Source organism: Dipodomys spectabilis, unplaced genomic scaffold (assembly GCF_019054845.1).
Source record: "Dipodomys spectabilis isolate Male_0828 unplaced genomic scaffold, ASM1905484v1 ptg000264l, whole genome shotgun sequence".
NCBI lineage: Eukaryota > Metazoa > Chordata > Mammalia > Rodentia > Heteromyidae > Dipodomys > Dipodomys spectabilis.
The window spans coordinates 8,292,160-8,307,458 of NW_024870941.1; the positions used below are offsets into that span (position 1 = coordinate 8,292,160).

General features: G+C 56.7%; 1 protein-coding gene across 2 annotated transcripts in view; it reads right to left on the reverse strand.

The window, feature by feature from the left end:
• Positions 1-15,299, reverse strand: part of Ago2 (argonaute RISC catalytic component 2) — a 71,696-nt gene that overhangs the window by 10,778 nt on the left and 45,619 nt on the right. For both annotated transcript variants that reach the window (XR_006150750.1, XM_042699906.1), the window contains exons 4-13: positions 10,782-10,963; positions 8,980-9,116; positions 7,431-7,565; positions 6,744-6,831; positions 5,513-5,660; positions 4,943-5,062; positions 4,694-4,816; positions 2,566-2,699; positions 1,641-1,825; positions 579-738 (exon numbers count right to left, since the gene is read on the reverse strand). Coding sequence is in view for 1 of the 2 variants with exons in the window: in XM_042699906.1 (XP_042555840.1) it covers positions 579-738; positions 1,641-1,825; positions 2,566-2,699; positions 4,694-4,816; positions 4,943-5,062; positions 5,513-5,660; positions 6,744-6,831; positions 7,431-7,565; positions 8,980-9,116; positions 10,782-10,963 (1,412 nt within the window). In the remaining variant the exon portion in view is untranslated. The remainder of the gene's footprint in view (positions 1-578; positions 739-1,640; positions 1,826-2,565; positions 2,700-4,693; positions 4,817-4,942; positions 5,063-5,512; positions 5,661-6,743; positions 6,832-7,430; positions 7,566-8,979; positions 9,117-10,781; positions 10,964-15,299) is intronic.

The window sequence follows — 15,299 nt, forward strand, 5'->3', positions numbered from 1 at the left end:
GCCGTGTTCTCCCTGAGGCCAGTGCGCAGTGCAGGCAGAGTGGGGCAGTGACCCTGACCCCATCTCAATGCACTCACGCGAGGGCTCCGCCCCTCTGCAGCATCCTACCGCAGGCCCTGCTCAGCCTTGTGCCACAGGCTCTGCTCCAGAAACCCCCAAAGCTGCTTCCCTGGACACCTGGAGTCTGACCACATGCTACCTTCTAGAAAGACCCTCCAGCCTACCTGGAGCCCAGCCCCTCACCTCGTGAGTTCACCCTCCCACCAAGGGGACACAGATCACGTGGACATCAGGCAAGCGCTCGATAAATACAAGAGCAGCACCAGGCTCCCCATCTCTGTGCGCCCTCAATTGTGGCCACAGGCTTATGTGGGTGGACCCAGCCCCCCACGGACCTCACCACGCCATCGAGCCTGTCGGCTCGATGGCTCTGCCCAGCCAGTGGCCATGCTCGGCCCTGGGTCAGGAGTAAACCCCAGGCCTGCTCTGCTCTGGGGTGTCCAGGATGGCGCTCTGGCCTACACCCATTGCACAGCGCCCCTCACCCTCCGCACCCCGCCAGGGCGGGGCTCCCTCACCTGCCCTGGGGCAGCAGGATGTTGTTGACGCCCCCCAGCTTGACGTTGATCTTCAGGCAGAGGTTGGACAGCGTCTGCGGCGTGGTTCGCTGCACGTTCTTCATCTGCACGCACTGCGTGGCCATGCCCAACACTGTGTCTCCCACACGCTTGACTTCGGCTGTGGGGTTTCAAGGGGCACACGCTGCAGCGCCCACAGAAGCCCGGCCCTGCCCGACCGAGGCACTGGGAGACGCTGCTGACGGACAGATGGAGGGTGGCTGGGCGCTGGCCGTGTGGTTCCAGCACCACTGTGCCCTACACAGGGAGGGCGGGCGGCTCCCCTGGCCCCTCCAGTTGGTGCCTTAAAGCCATTTAAAACGAGGCCCAGGCCCAGGATGGGCAGGCAGAAGCCGGAGCCTGGCATTCCTGGGCAGGAATGCCACCTCCTGTCACAGAACATGGCTGGGTGGATAAAAATAAAAACACCAGCTCCTCAGAGGCCTTGGCAAAGGCGACGTGACAGCAAAGCGCCTCTGGGCCCACTGACCCTGCAGCTCTGTTCCCGGGCAACACTGGCCACTGGTGGTGCGTCAACACCCGCGCCTTCTCCTTCCTTGCTTGGAGGCTAACGTGGGAGTTGTGAGTAGGACTTGGGGCTCTAGGGGCCTGCAAAGCGCCTCTGGCCAGTGGGGAATCGGGAATCATCAGGAATCGTGCCGGCTGCACTTACCAAGCAGGAGCTGCTTTGGTCTGTTCCCCATCTCCCTCCCTGCTCCCCAGGTTCTCCTGCCAAAGCCCCTGGGCCAAGAGCCTCACCCCTCCCGCCGTGGCTTGGCACACTATCCCTATGGGAGGCTGAACCGTCCTCTGGCAGGATGTGAGGGACCTCGGTGCATGCACCCACCACATCACATCCCAGCTCTGCCTCCTCCCCGCCCCCCCACCTCCGCCCCTCCAAGCCCAGCTCTGTGGCCTCAGACAAGATGCTGACCTAAGCTATCAGAACTCCCCTTCTTTCAGCCTCATGAGAGGTTTAGGCTGCTCCCCACACCCACAGAGCGCCCCGGCTCTGAAGCCTACCGTAAACAGGGGTCTTGCCAGGCAGGATGACGACCACGAGCTGCAGGCCAGCATAGGTGTTCTTCAGGTGACGGAACATGGGCTCCACGCTGTCCGCACCCTGGGCATATTTGCAGAAGCAGGGCTGGCCCTGGATGGGCATCCCCGCGTCTCTCGAGATCTTTCTGAGCTGCTCTGTGAAGGATCTGAAGGAGAAGGTCCGCTTCACTAACACGCACAGCAAGTAACAACAAATGCACAGTGCCACCACGGCCTAAGGAATGGCATCCACCAACGAGGCCGGAAGCATGTTTACAGAGGGTAGACGTAAGGTGCCTTCTTTCTTTTGGGGAGACAGGCTCTGAACTTTCATTTCAATCCTCCCGCCTCAGCCCCTAACATGCTGGCATGATCATCGTGGGCCACCACACCAAGTCCCGGACAAAGCCAGAAACCCAAGTCCCAGCTCGTGACTAGCATAAGTTAAGTGGGGTGAAGAGACTACAATCCACCCCCCCACAAGCCAGCGAGGTGATAGAAAACAGCCTCAGATCACAGACAGGAACCACTACACCTTGTTTCCTGAGGTGGGATCTTGCTAACTTTTTGCCAGGATTGGCCTCAAACTGAAACTTTCCTAATTTTCAACTCCAAAGTACCTGAGACTCAGCTTCTGCCTATACTTTCCAACTTCCCGCACAGGGCCTCACTGCTCATCTGCAGTCCGTACCATTTGGAATCTCAGTTCCCGAGAGCCACAACTCAGGTGACCTCAGCCCTGGACCAGTCTAACCCAGACAAGAGCTCTTGGTCAGGCAATGACTGACAATCTCCCACATCAGAACCCAGGTGACGGCCCCACCCCACCAGGTGGACCTTCTTGTTAGTCACCAATCCCTGCCTGTCCAGTAGGGCGAAGGCTGGGCGTGTCTGGAAGCGGGCTTACTTAAGATGGACTTCGGTGCACTGGCGCTGGGGTGCAAAGCAGGCGATGGCCCACACCTTGATCTCAATGCCTGTGTGGAACTGCTTGTTCCTCATGTCCCACACGCCCTGCACAGGGGTGGCGATCGCTTTGTTCTGCAAACAGCACAAAGTTGAGAGTGAGCAACAAGTGAGAACAAGTGGGAAACAGGGACCCGGTCAGTTTTGCTTTGACAGTGCTGGAGCTCGATCATGACCGTGCTGCCGTGCCCCTTACCAGCCTGGCACAGGAAAAGGGAGAGATGACGCATGGAGGAGAGTTCCTGCGGCATCAGCATTCTCTCCCCAGGGCGCCCAAGGAGGCTAGGTGAGCTAGGACCTCCCTCTGCGTGTGTCTGCACACCCACTGCACACGCGCGCACACACGCACACACCCTTCCTCCTGCAGTCACACACCAACCATCTCACTACCCTTCCTCCTGTCCATCTTTCCCCTTCCCACTGTTGGTCTACTGTCTGTCTGTGCATGAGTGCACAGGGCCTCCCTGGCCTGCAGGGACCCAGCAAGGACCGAGCCCTTCTGCTCAGCCACTGTGCCAGGCACAGAAGCCATCTCCATTTCCAAGAGAAATCTCAAGCCACACATCTGCCAAAAGAAAGACGCCATGAAATCTGACAGCCCTCATGTGGCTCTCCAGGAGGGGACATCTAGAGGAGCAAAGCTGTTGTCCTAGATCTGTGTGGGCCACTACAGAACACAGACTTGCCAGAGTTGGTGTCTCACCAGCCTCTCACATGGCCTCCCAGGAGCCCCTCACAAGCCGGGTGTGGTCAAGTGCAGCAAGCCTGGCGCTGGGCTGCGAGTGCACCACAGGGCAGCACTCTCCCCATGCGGTGTCTCAGTCCCACCTGCCTGGAGCTGGGACAATGAAACATGTCTCCAGACGCTGCCAGGCACCCCTGGGGCAAAGCCAGGCACCCCCAGGGCAAAGCTACCCGGTTAAGCCTCTGCTGCCCATGGTGCTTCATTTCTCCACTGAGAGTGCTCCCAGTGACAGAGGACAAGGCGTAGGACAGGTGGTGGGGGTGTTCCCGCCAATAAAACGCTGCAGAAATGCTTTGCAACTCTATCCATTCCCATTCAATGCACAGAACCGCAGCCTTGGATTCAAACCTCAGTGTTCAAACACAAGCACGCATTGTGTAAGAGAGAAAAAAAAAGTAGAATACATTGCTACAGGTCTCAGGACTGGGGTGGAACGGCAGCAGGCTGGGGAAGGGACGAAGGCCGGTAGAGCCTTCTCCAGCACCAGCTGCTGATGAGTCTACGCCTCAGGAGCCCAGGCCCCAGGAAGAGGCCCTGGCTCCCAGGACTGCCAGCCACACTGGTCCCCAAGGAACTCTGAGTTCTGCTCCCAGAGGGAATAAGAGCATTGCAGTTGTAGGGGTCAGGGGCCAGGACTCCGGGTCACACATGAAGACTAGAAGTTGAGTGTTCCACCCATCACCGGAGCGCTGCAGAGCCAGGGCAGGTTCTCAGCCAGCCCGTGCCATGTAAGAAGACTGTCTCAAAAACAGACAAAAAACTCTAACTTGGCTTGCTACTAAATACCCACAAAGCAGAAAGTTAAACACCAGGAAAACAGGATAAAACTCTAGAAAATAGCTCAGCTCTGGTAGAGAACTTAGCACAGGAAGAAAAGCACCTTGATGGGAAAGAGTAGTGTTTTGAAAACATTCAAAATAATTCCAGTGTCTTTCCAAAAATACAGCATCACCAAGTCTTCATGAAATCTCAGGCCTCAAAGGTGCTGTCCAGCCAGGGCTGAGCCCTGGAGGACCGTGGTTAGAAGCCAGCCCAGGCAGCAACGCCACCTCCAGTTAACCAGCAAAATGCCAAGTGGCTCAAGTGACAGAGTAGCCATGAGCAAGCAAACTGAGAGAGAGTGCAAGGCCCCGAGTTCAAACCCTAGCACCATGAAAGAAGGAAGAAAGGAAGAATGCAAGCAAGCAGGCAGGCACAACTTGGAGCAGAAGGAATCCTGGACCGACGGTCTGTCTGCACCACAGTTACCGACAAGGAACAGAAGGAGCTGACTGCCGTCCCACCAGGACCAGGCAGGCTCACCTGCCCCCCAGGCCACACCTACCCTGCCCCCATACAGGATGGAGGGTGGCTGCAGGACCCTCCCGGTCACATCTGTCATCTCATCTTTGACCATGATTCCGAATTCACGGACATAGGGGTCGGTGTTGAAGCTTGCACTTCGCATCTTGAAAAGGGAAAAAGAGAGCAGGCGGGGTCAGATGGGGCAGGGCGCTCTGTCCACTCCAGCATCCAGTCTATCCAAAGCCTGGCTGCCCCACCCCATGACTGACCCCAAGAACACAGTGCTTACCAATTTACTGATCTCTTCCTGCCGATCGGGGGCCGACCTGGCCGTTGCTCTGATCATGGTTGAGGTCTGATTGTCCGTTAACTTTTTTATACATCTCTGTCCCGCCACTATGTTACAGACCTAAGAGAGGACACAGTCACCTCCGGCTGGGGAGCCAGTGGGGGACGGGACGGGGGAGGGGGAGGGGAGGAGACAAGGGAAGCAGGCCGCCAAGGCCTTCTGGCTCTCTGTAGAAGGCCCTCTACCCAAGTCAGCGCGACCCAAAACCGCACAGCCTGGCACCAGTTTGCCAGAGGAGCAGGGGTCCCACCTGAGAGCTCTGGCTCTCCCCAGACCTCAGTGGATGCTAGCGTGAAATGCGCATGATCCAGGCTGCCCAAAGAGCAGCCAGTGCAAAACAAAGGCCCTCCTGGGGCTCCCAGAAAGTGACCCTTAAGGAAAGAGTTAAAACACACTGCTTTCAATCATGACTCTCCTGGTTACTTCCCCGGCCTACCATCCAGCCTGCCCTGTTCTCCTGCCCAGTGGTGAGAGGGCTGTCAGGGGTGAGGGCGGTGCTCGGCCACTTGCCTCCAAGGGAAGGTAGGTGTGTTTCTGCTCCTGCCCGACTTGTAAACATGGGAGGTGGGGGTAGCGCAGAACCAGCTTGTGCCTGTCCTTGAAGTACTGGGCCACCGTGCACTCCACCGTCTGCCCGCTCTCCTGCTGCAGCGGGAACCTGGCGGGGAGGGAGGCAGAGTGTTGACAGCAATGTCCCTGGATCTGGAGAATGAGCCCGGGAGCCGCACACAGCCTGGGGGCTGCCTATATGCCCATTCTCCCTGCCAGGCTGACCTGTGGAAAACACTGGAAACCAAGTCCTGACCGGTGAACGGCAGGGCCCTCCACTCTCACTGCCCCTAACCTGTAGGTCATAGACAAGCGACCATCACACACTTCCCTAACACCTACAGTCTAGAGAGAATTCAGGATAATGAAGACGAATCTAGAAAAGCCACCGTGGCGCTGAAGCACTGCACCTAGGACTGTGGTGCCCAGTGGAAGTGCCCAGGGGAAGTGAGATCTGAGGCAGGACCAGCTTGGGAGCACCCGCGCTGCTCCCGCGGGGGAGCCGTAGCCTCTATGCATGGTAAGAGCGGATGCAGGCTTAGGAAGGCAGGCCGCCAGCTGGGGACAGGCCGCACAGCCTGGCCTTTCCTGCTCTGTTCGGACTATCAAGGGATGGTTGCCTCAGTCCAGGGAAAGGAGGTGACAGGCACACACCTCACCAGTCTCAGCCTGCTGCCAAATAAGGCCCAGCCACCTTGGGAGTGCCGCAATTTTCCATGTAAGCAACCACGGGTAGAGCACTTTCTCTACAGAGCCACAATCAACAGATGACAATATGGACTGGGACACCAAATGGCTCTTTTTTCTTTTTTGTCGGTCGTGGGGCCTGACCTCTGGATATGGTGCTGTCCCTCAGCTCTTCAGCTCAAGGCTAGCGCTCTACCACTTGAGCCACAGCGCCACTTCCAGCGTTTTCTGCTTATGTGGTACTGAGGAATTGAACCCAGGGCCTCATTCATGCAAGGCAAGCGCTCTACCACTGAGCCACCTTCCCAGCCCACCACACGGTTCTTGCAGTGGAGAAACACACACGGGCCGCCAGCATGGCAGTGGGGGCTGGTCCAGGCCTGGCCGAGGCCCAGGCCTACATGAGACACTGCAAAGGAGCTTGGGGACCCCCGAGGCCTGAGCTGGGGCTCTGGGTCCCTGTAGCCACACTCCCGAGTGGGAAAGGAATGGAGGGCCATCTTACGTCTGGTGGCTGGCAGGCCGCCGGGTGACGTTGCAGACACGGTACTTCCTCTTCATCTGCCCACAGTGCGTGATCTCCACCTTTAGACCTGTGAGGCAAGCAGCAGGCGTCAGCCCCCACCACCGGCTCTGTGTCAGAGGCAAGGCTCAAGACCGCAGCGACACACCAGTTCCAGGGGGCACGGAGCCACGAGGACACCCAGGCTAGGTCTACCTTGCCCTCCAGAGCCTGTCAGAGCCCCGGGTGTGGGATGCAGTGTGCAGATCCATAGCTCTGCCCCAAGGGCGGAGCCTGGGCTCCCCAAAGGCCATCTCCATAACTCAGGCTGCTTTCTGTTAGACAGCCAAAACCAGTGCTGTGTTGCCCGCTGAAGAAGCAGCCTGGAAACCCCGAGTCTGAAATGGCTGAGATGAAGGCCAGGTTGAATGGGACCCGTACCAGTATAAGGGGCATGGGCCTTGGGAGTGGGCAGCAGGTCACCACACTGCTGGGCCAAGGGCTTATCTACTCCCGTCTGATCTGCACCCAAACACCACTGAAGTCACCACTCCCACTGTTCCCACTGCGCCTCACTTCCGTTACCTCCCCCGAGGCCCCTTCCGTCCACCACCAACACCCCCTCAACAAGCCAAGAGAGCTCAGGGGGGCTGCCCAGCCCACAATGCCTCTTCGCTGGTGTGTCATTACCTTTAATTTCTTTGGTAAACTTTACCCTTTGGGAATCTGTCAGAGGTTTTTGTTGTTCTTCAATACTTTTAAAATCCAAAACTTCACAAACAAACTCAATCACCGGCTGTGCCTTGTAAAACGCCGTGGCCGACACTGCAGGCAGGAACAGAAAGAAACAAAGATACAACTTCAGTGGTAGGTAGCACTCGGAAGAGGACAGAGAGCCTGACAGATGTGGAGAGGCTTCCGCAGGCCAGTGTCCGGGCAGAGGACACACAGCCTCCCCTCCTCTGAGCTCATCCTCCAGTCGTGGGTGTTTTGATTTTCACTGATGCCAGTGCTGGGGCTTTGCATTCAGGGCCTTAGTGCTTTCCCCAAGCTTTTAAAAAGTTCATGGCTAGCGCTATACTACTTGAGCCATAGTTCCACTCGCAGCTTTTTTGGTAGGGCATTGGAGTTAAGTGTCTCATGGGCTTTTCTGCTTCCAACTGCTTCCCTCTCTCAGCCTTCCGAGTAGCTGGGATTACAGGTGTTAGCCACTGGCGCCTGGTTTTATCCTCTAGTCTTTGAGGTGAGAAAGCCCACATCTCACACCCAATGCCCAAGAAGATGCTGAGCCAGGGGGGATGTCCACATTCCTGTGCCAGAGCGTAAGGGGTTGGCTGAATCTAAAGATGAACTCACTTTCTAACCTATCTGAACAGATCCTCACAGTGCAATTCTCAGACTTGAGAGTTTTTCCTGACCATCTTCTGCACAGATTTCTGAACTCTGACCTTTTGTGTAGCTGTTTAGGAATAGACGCCTATCTGAGCAAGATCCACCATCTAGGCCTTGATAGAATTATTTGAAAATAAGTAACTCTCAGTGGGGTATTAGTGCCTCACATCACTAATCCTAGCTGCTCAGAATCTGAGGCTCACAGTTGAAAGCCAGCCTGAACAGGAAAGTCTGTGAAACTCATCTCTAATTAATCACCAAAAAACTGGAAGTGGAGCTGTGGCTCAAGTGGTAGAGCACTATTGTTGGGCAAGAAAAACTCGGGCACAGCATCCAGACCTTGAGTTTAATAAGCCCCAGGAATTACACCCGCGCACATATGTGTGCACACACACACTCAAATGAGAAGAGCACATTGGCCTATAGCAGAGGGGAAGTGGGGGTCTTCTGAGGGAGAGGAGCAGTGTCTCTTATGGTTTAGATATAGTGTACCCCAAAAGGCTCATATGCCAAATGAGGACTTGGTCCCCAAAGCAACAGTCAGAAGTAGGGCTCTTGGGAAGTAGCTGGATCATGGAAATTTTGATATCAATCGATTCCTCCCTTCATGGAATTCTATTATGGCACTGATGAGAGCTGGGGCCTGGCCTGAGGAGTAGGTCTTGGGAGACATCCTCCCCACCCGTCTATGGGGCCAGTCCCTCCCAGGAATCCTGACACCCGTGTGAGAACCGCTGTCTCAGGCTCAGACACCACAGAGGAGACACCGGCCAGCTGCCACGAGGCTGACATCCATGGAGGCCGCAGCCGGCCCGGTTGCGGGGGCCTCCCATCCCCACCAACTCACCATCGATGTTCAGCATCATTTTCCAAAGAGAAGGTCGGACGGACTGATGGAAGCCGAACCACACCTCTCGGCCCCCGCCAAGCGGGTTGGAGCAGCCCTCGGACGCAGTGAAGAAGGAACGGCCCACCGGGGTGTACCTGCAAGCCAGAGGCCACTGAGCGCAAGCACGCATGGCCACAGGGGGCCGCAGCCCACACCCCCTCTGCCACCACAGGCTGCACACAAGATCGTTCCGGTTTACCCTATGAAATCCTGCTCGTGGCAGAGCACTCCAGCCTGCGCTCATGGCTGACGTGGGGGGACAGGAGAGTGACTTGCAACTTCACATCAATGTTCAGTATACCACACGGCGGGGGGAGGAAGAGGGAGATAAACACAACCCAGAGGCCTTTCTTCCAGGGTCAAGAGCCAACATGCTCATTGCTTAGGGACACGACACACAACACAGGCTCACTCTCCACAACAGTCACCTGGGGAGCCAGAAACAGCCACAGCCCAGGCCTCGGGATAGACAGAGACACCGCTCTGTGGGCTCCTAACCCTAGCCTAGCTACCCTCATTTAAGATCTTCATTCTCACTTTTTAACCTTCCAGTATGGGCAGCTGAGCACATGGCCACAAATCCACAGCAGGGCTGTGTGCCCCAGGCCTCAAGGAGACCGCTGCTAGCTAAGCTCTGGTTGGCTACTGTCTGGAGTGAAGCGTCTCTGATCTCAGGGCTTGAGCTTGCACAGAGATGCAGGGGGACAGGAAGGTCCACATGGGACATCTCCGACCTTATTCAGGTGTGCCTGGCCACCCACACGGGACAGTGTGTCCAGTGGGCTCCCCCGTGGGTGGCTGGGCCTCCGTGACCCTGGGTGGGCAGTTCCACGGCAACAAAGCCAGGCAAGATGGTCTATGCACTTCCTACTTGAGATACGTAGTTTTTCCTCCCTGACTATACAATTAATGAGAATGGTCCAAAGGAATTAGGAAAAAAAACTCATAGTAATGCCTGCCACTCAAGTAAAAATAGACTCTATTCTGGCAGCGGCCTGTCTCCCTCCTGCCAAGGGTTCTAAGCACCGATTCGATTACATGCTGGGCCTTGCCAGGGGTGGCAGCCCATCTTGGCTTTGTCACCTCTACACCTAAAGCGTGGCTCCACGCTGGTTCTCTAGCAGTCAGGAAGAGCAAGGAAGAGCCCCAGCTCTCTTCTGAGCACCCCGGCCATGCCTGCAGGTTTCAGCTTTAGGTCTCTGCTCTCTCTGGCCCTCAGGCCTTGTGTGTGTGAGCACACGTGTGCATGCAGCACAGTGTGAGGGCCACGTGTGGACCTCGTGCACTGGACTTGCTCCCACACGCCAGTTTCATGAAATTTCTACCCACAACCAGGCAAGGTGACGGCATGTGTACCTCCCACTCGCAGAGGTGCCAAGCACCGTCATCTGTGGCCCTCCCTGGAATTCAGGCAGGAGCGTGAACACTGCCGGTGCTGCCGTGGAGAAGGTTCCCCTAGGGTGGCACATTAATCTGCTCCAGGCACCAAATAGAGGACAGTGGCAGGGCCAGCAAAGCGATGCCCACATCGGAGTGTGTCAACAACGGAGGCGCAGACAGAGAGGCGGGAGGGGCTTCCACGCTCAGCTGAGGATGCCCGTGACTTTTCAATGAAATGTTTCCATCTCATATAAAATGCACCGCTGGCCTTGTCTTCCCCACAGAACACCCACATGGCCGTCACCCCTGGCTGGTCTGTCCGGGTCTCTCAGCTCTGTTCGCACTCGCTGACAGGTAGCTGCTCCGCACGCTGGTCTCACCTCATTGAGGGCAAATGCCGCATGACCACGTCCAGCGCCTGGATCGTCTCAAAGGGGACACTGGGCAGCCGTCCCGAAAGTGCATCGTGTAACGCCTGCAGGCTCACGCAGGACACCCACTTGATGGACACCTTGAAGATGCGGTCCTTGCCTTCCCCCGGCAGCGTGACCTCCAGCTCCATCTGCACACACAAACACACGTGGTCACTCCTCCCCGGAAGCCTCCGGGACAGGCTGGGCGCGGTCAACCCCGAGACACTGCCAGGCTGGAGAAGCTGAGCGCGGGCCTCTGCATGGCAGCATGGCACTCGGAATGTGATCAAGAACCTGGATTTTCAGCACTACTAATTTTAAGCCCCTGTCGGTTACACAGGGAGAGGGTCGGTTACACAAGGGAGCAGAGCGCCTGTTACACCTCTACACATTTGTGCCACCGCTTCCCCCTGTCAATTTCTTTTTCCTTTTTGTCCATCATAGGGCTTGAACTCAGGGCCTGGGTGCTCTCCCTGAGCTAGCGCTCTACCACTCTGAGCAATAGCTAAACTTCCAGTTTTCAAGTTGTTAACTGGAGACAAGAATCTTACAGACTTTTCTGCCCGGAATGGCTTTGAACCACAACGCTCAGATCTCAGCCTCCTGAGTAGCTAGAATTACAGGCGTGAGCCACTAGGGCCCGGCTGTCTCGTTACGTCTAATGAATTCAGTCCTGGCGGCCAGCACAGGGGCTGGCAGGCCTTCCACACTCACTCTGGACCACCTGCACGTGCCCAGCTGCCTCTAGCCCCGCTGCGTTCACCTGCCTGCCTGGCGCCTGGCACAGCCCTGCTGGCTCACCACTGGGCCCCGAACACCTCCAAATGCGGCACTCAGGCCCCTCGGGTGACTCCATGCAACTTTGTCAGCTGCTGCTGACATAGCCCCCCGTTTCTAGAACAGCGTTCGGACAGGCCACGGACTATGTGCACTTTTTGTCCTTAAAGGCTCAAATATCCCAACAACAGGGCTCACCCCAGCCTGGTGTTCTGTCACAGCCTAGAGGCCAGACGCACCCTGTGTCTACAGTTTTTGACACAGCGCCGCTACCTACTCACACCTGTGCTTCACTGTTTTAAGTACCCAGCACACTTACTGGCTTGCTGGCCTATGCACCCACCAGCTCACACCTGCTCATCCTTAGAGCCAGAGACCTCCGAGGACTTGGGGATGGGGTGGAGGTGGGGTTGGGGGTAGGGAGGTGTTAGGGTTTGTGTGTGTGTCCTGCTACATTTTCCTCAATCATCACAAGTGCAATGGACAGACCGCACGCTGCCACCTGCAGAGATGCTGGCATCTTCACCAGCCCTAGGTGAGGTCCACCTTAGACAGAATGGACTTCAAACATCTTAACACAGAGGAAATGAAACAGTATCCTGACATGATTAACTTCGCTAACAACCCGTTATCCTTCCATCTGCTCCACCTCCACTGTGAAGAACGGCCCGGCAGATTGCAGTCTGTGTGACTTTTAACTCCAATTAACTACTTAAAAAGCCAGAATTGGAGGAGCAATGGCTCAGGCAGTAGAGTGGTAGCCCTGAGCACAAAAAGCTCACGGACAGTACATCTAGTACATCTAGCCTCAGGACAGCAGGCAGACAGATGGACGGACAGACACACAAGTCTCCCAGACCACGGGGCAGAATGATGAGGCCAGGGTGTGACCAAGGCCTGGCCTGCCAGGCTGGGGGAGGGGAGGTCCACTGCAGACCCGCAGAGACCTGGTTTCTATGACAGAATGCCTGCTGCCAGAGCAGCAAGAACGAGCCCTTCCTTCCACTGGTGCAGAAAATGGCCTGACGCCATGTGGCAGTGATCACAAGTGAAAGCCTGGCACTACCAACACTGGGGGCACTGCGAGCCCCCGTTTCTACCACACCAGTAGGGAGACAGCAAGGGTATTCCCCATGCTAGCACAGGCTTACTGACATTGTTCAGCACATTCCAGTCCTGTGTTTTCTCAGTCTCATACTGCAAGCTGCAAAGTGCAGCCTGGACTGCGCCTTCCCGTGTGCCCGTCTGGTGTGCCGCCCCACCCACGGGGCATGGTAGCTTGGGGCTCTCTGGAGAGCTGGCCTCACCTGTGTCCATGGCCAGTCACACAGCACCCCAGGGGGCCCCACCTAGAAGTGCAGCTGCAGCCCGCACTGGCCTCGACCACCGCCAGGCCAGCCTGCCAGCTCTACCAGGCAGAGTCTGCCTGGGGAAGCTCAGGTCCGGGAACACGGAGGCAGAGGGAAGACTTGTTGGGTCCTGCGACACTCAAGTAAACCAGAGGTGTGCGGGGGGTGGGGGTGTGTGTGCTGGGAGGCAGCTGGCACCAGCGGGCGCCGGTGCCACAGGACTCCCGGTCCTGGCACACATACTGCGCCCACCCACCCAGGCCAGAGCAGCGGCAGGGCTCCCTGCCTGGGCACCACTGACTGAAGCACTTCAGCGTCTTTGACACACAACACCCAACCTTCAGAACCACAGGGCAACGGGCACCTCCTGGCACCAAAACTAGTGTTAGCCACGGCATCAAGTGAAGTACTGGAACCCACAGGCACCGGCAGGGGACAGGGCAGGTGCTGGGGCGGCCTCCAGGCACCTGGACCCCCGTGGTGCTATGACCCTTCCTCCTTGACCTGCCTGCAGGCCTGGCACACCTTGGCCTCCTGGCCAGCAGACGCCAGCCCCCTGACACCTGCAGGGACTCCTGTGGCCGTGGATGGCTGGGCCCAGACACACCTGGAGGTGAACAGGCACCAGAATGTGTGGCAGTAGTCCTATGTGTGGCTGAACTCCCCCACAGCAAGCTGTTTCTGGGCAGAGTGTGTGCAGCTATGTGACCACTTGAGCTGTACCCAAGCCATCCAGCCCGGGCTCCGGCACCTCTCCCTGACCAGAAGGCTGCACATCTCCAGTGGGTGGTCTGATCAGCAGAGGCAGGCTGGACCAGAGCCAGGGACATCACCTTGTGTTTCTGAGAAAGGGCACAAAGCACTGGATTCTGAGCAACTTGCACAACCAAGTCTATGTCTTTGGCCCAGTGCTCACAGGAGCTCAGCAGGTGGGCCTGGTCTTCCAGAAGCCAGGCAGGCAGGTGAATTCCTTATGGGAGCCCTCCCCAGGAAGAGCATGTAACAAGGATGCTGTGCAGGCACCTGTACTCACAGCCCCAGCCCCCGCTGAGTCTCTGCGCAGGTGCCAGACTACTGGACTCTTGGTGATTTCTCTCCTACTACAGGCCAGGCAAAGAACACAGGGCAAGTGAGAAAATAGAAGCCCTGCAGAAATGGGGGCCCAGAGGAGGGGCTGGAGCCTCAGGACTGTCACAGGACTTGACATGCAAGGGGGAGAAGCATAACCCATGCCTGCTGGGTGTGGGCCGTGCACCAGCTCCTTCCAGCCGGTCAGCCTGACAAGGGCAGCCAGGGTTGAGTTAAGAGACGCTGAGTGTCACCGGGCATTAGCCGGGGCATGAAGGACTCACAGGGAGTGGGTAACCCCAAAACGCTCTTCATGCAAGTGAGGGCGGTGGAGGAGCTCCGTACCCACTTTCTGCCAGGGGCTCACTATCACCCTGTGGTGTGGGACCAGAGAGGAGGCAACTGGCACTGGCAGAGAACTCAGCCCCAAAATGAAAACCTGCCCTCCACTCTGCCTGGGAGGCTGCGGAGGCCTGGCAGGGAGAGGGCACTTCCTTCGCCCCCAGCCCACGATGCTTGCTCCCCACGACAATGTGAAATTTAACACAAGACCCCTCCCCACCCCTGAGGACACTCTCCACTGCCTCCTCCCAGTGCCTAGTCATAATATATACACATGAAACTGTGAACAGCTCCTGCTATGCTTTTTTTCTTTTCTTTTTTTGGTTGGTCATGAGACTTGAACTCTAGGTCCTCAGCTCTTCAGCTCAAGGTAAGCACTCTCCCACTAGAGCTACAGCACCACTTCCGGTTTTCTAAGTGATTTATTGGAGATAAAAGTCTCACAGACTTTCCCTGCCCAGGCTGGCTTTGAACCGTGATCCTCAGATCTCAGCCTCCTAAGTAGCTAGGGTTACAGGTGTGAGCCACAGCTGCCCGGCATGCTTTTCTTTCTTATATAACTTTCAACAAAAATAAGTGCGCAAGTGAGCAGCTGAGCTGGGGGCTCACAGCTGTAATCCTCGCTACTCCAGAGGCTAAGATCTGAAGATCAGGAAAGTCTGTGAGACTCTTATTCCCAATTAACCAGCAGAAAGTCAGAGTGGTCTAGCACCAGCCTTGACAAAAAAGCTCAGGAACAGCACTCAGGCTCTGAGTGTAACCCAACATAAATGCACATAGAGCCAATGAAATGTGAACTGTATGATAGGTGAACGTCACATTCAGAGCAAGTTAATTTGCAAGGGGAACTCCTGCCCCTCGGACTCACACTGACCTGGATCCCCCTCCAATTTCAGGTGCATGGCTCATCACCTCAGGGTGCCATTGGTAACCCAGGTACCACTGGTAG